The sequence below is a fragment of the Pholcus phalangioides genome, unplaced genomic scaffold (assembly GCF_987345545.1).
Source record: "Pholcus phalangioides strain wild (caught in Gottingen) unplaced genomic scaffold, Ppha-v1.0 ptg000009l_1, whole genome shotgun sequence".
Lineage (NCBI taxonomy): Eukaryota > Metazoa > Arthropoda > Arachnida > Araneae > Pholcidae > Pholcus > Pholcus phalangioides.
In genome coordinates this window covers 19999345-20000000 of record NW_028301602.1, presented here as the reverse complement: position 1 = coordinate 20000000, position 656 = coordinate 19999345, and the positions used below count along the sequence as shown (strand labels likewise).

General features: G+C 43.0%; 1 protein-coding gene across 1 annotated transcript; it reads left to right on the top strand.

Annotated features, from left to right (window-relative positions):
- The first annotated feature begins 305 nt into the window (after window positions 1–305).
- Sf3b5 (splicing factor 3b subunit 5) lies at window positions 306–656 on the top strand. Its single transcript, XM_089235720.1, has one exon. It carries the CDS (start codon window positions 399–401, stop codon window positions 654–656), a length of 258 nt encoding a protein of 85 aa, XP_089091846.1. The 5' UTR covers window positions 306–398.

The window sequence follows — 656 nt, the reverse complement described above, 5'->3', positions numbered from 1 at the left end:
ATTTTCAACTGAAATTTGTTTTTTACTTATGACAAATTATTTTTAAGTGGCGGGTGTGGACGGTAGTCTTGTTTCTTGGTCGTGTTTTTAGCCCTGTCATATTTACAATCTGGATGTCCCGTAATTATGATGACAAGTATGGTCAGAAGGATAATGAAAAGGAGTAAAATGAGCTCTGATTGGTCAGTATTGATCATGTGATTTCAAGAAAATTTTGATTCATGATTACCGAGCAGGAAATGTGCTTGCAGCCAAAAGCCGTGTATAATCATACGGATACTGTGGTGTTTATTTACCTTACAAAAGTTGGCAACACCATCATTTCAGATTTGCGTCGTGTGATTTTGAGGATACCATCATTTTAGTTTGTCATATTTTTCGTATCCTAGCTAGAAATAATGGGCGAGAGATACAACATCAACAGCCAGCTGGAGCATCTGCAGTCGAAATGCATCGGCACGGGACACGCTGACACCTGCAATTTCGAGTGGTTGGTGAATCAACACCGCGACAGCCTCGCTTCGTACATCGCACACTTCGACATGCTCAACTATTTCGCCATCGCCGAGAACGAGTCCAAAGCCCGCGTCAGGTTCAATCTGACGGAAAAGATGCTCCAGCCTTGCGGTCCTCCACCCGAAAGAGCTGAGGAATAG

Bases quoted from the DNA above. Each gene is read 5' to 3' on its own strand.
- Sf3b5 (XM_089235720.1), top strand. From the start codon at position 399: ATGGGCGAGAGATACAACATCAACAGCCAGCTGGAGCATCTGCAGTCG.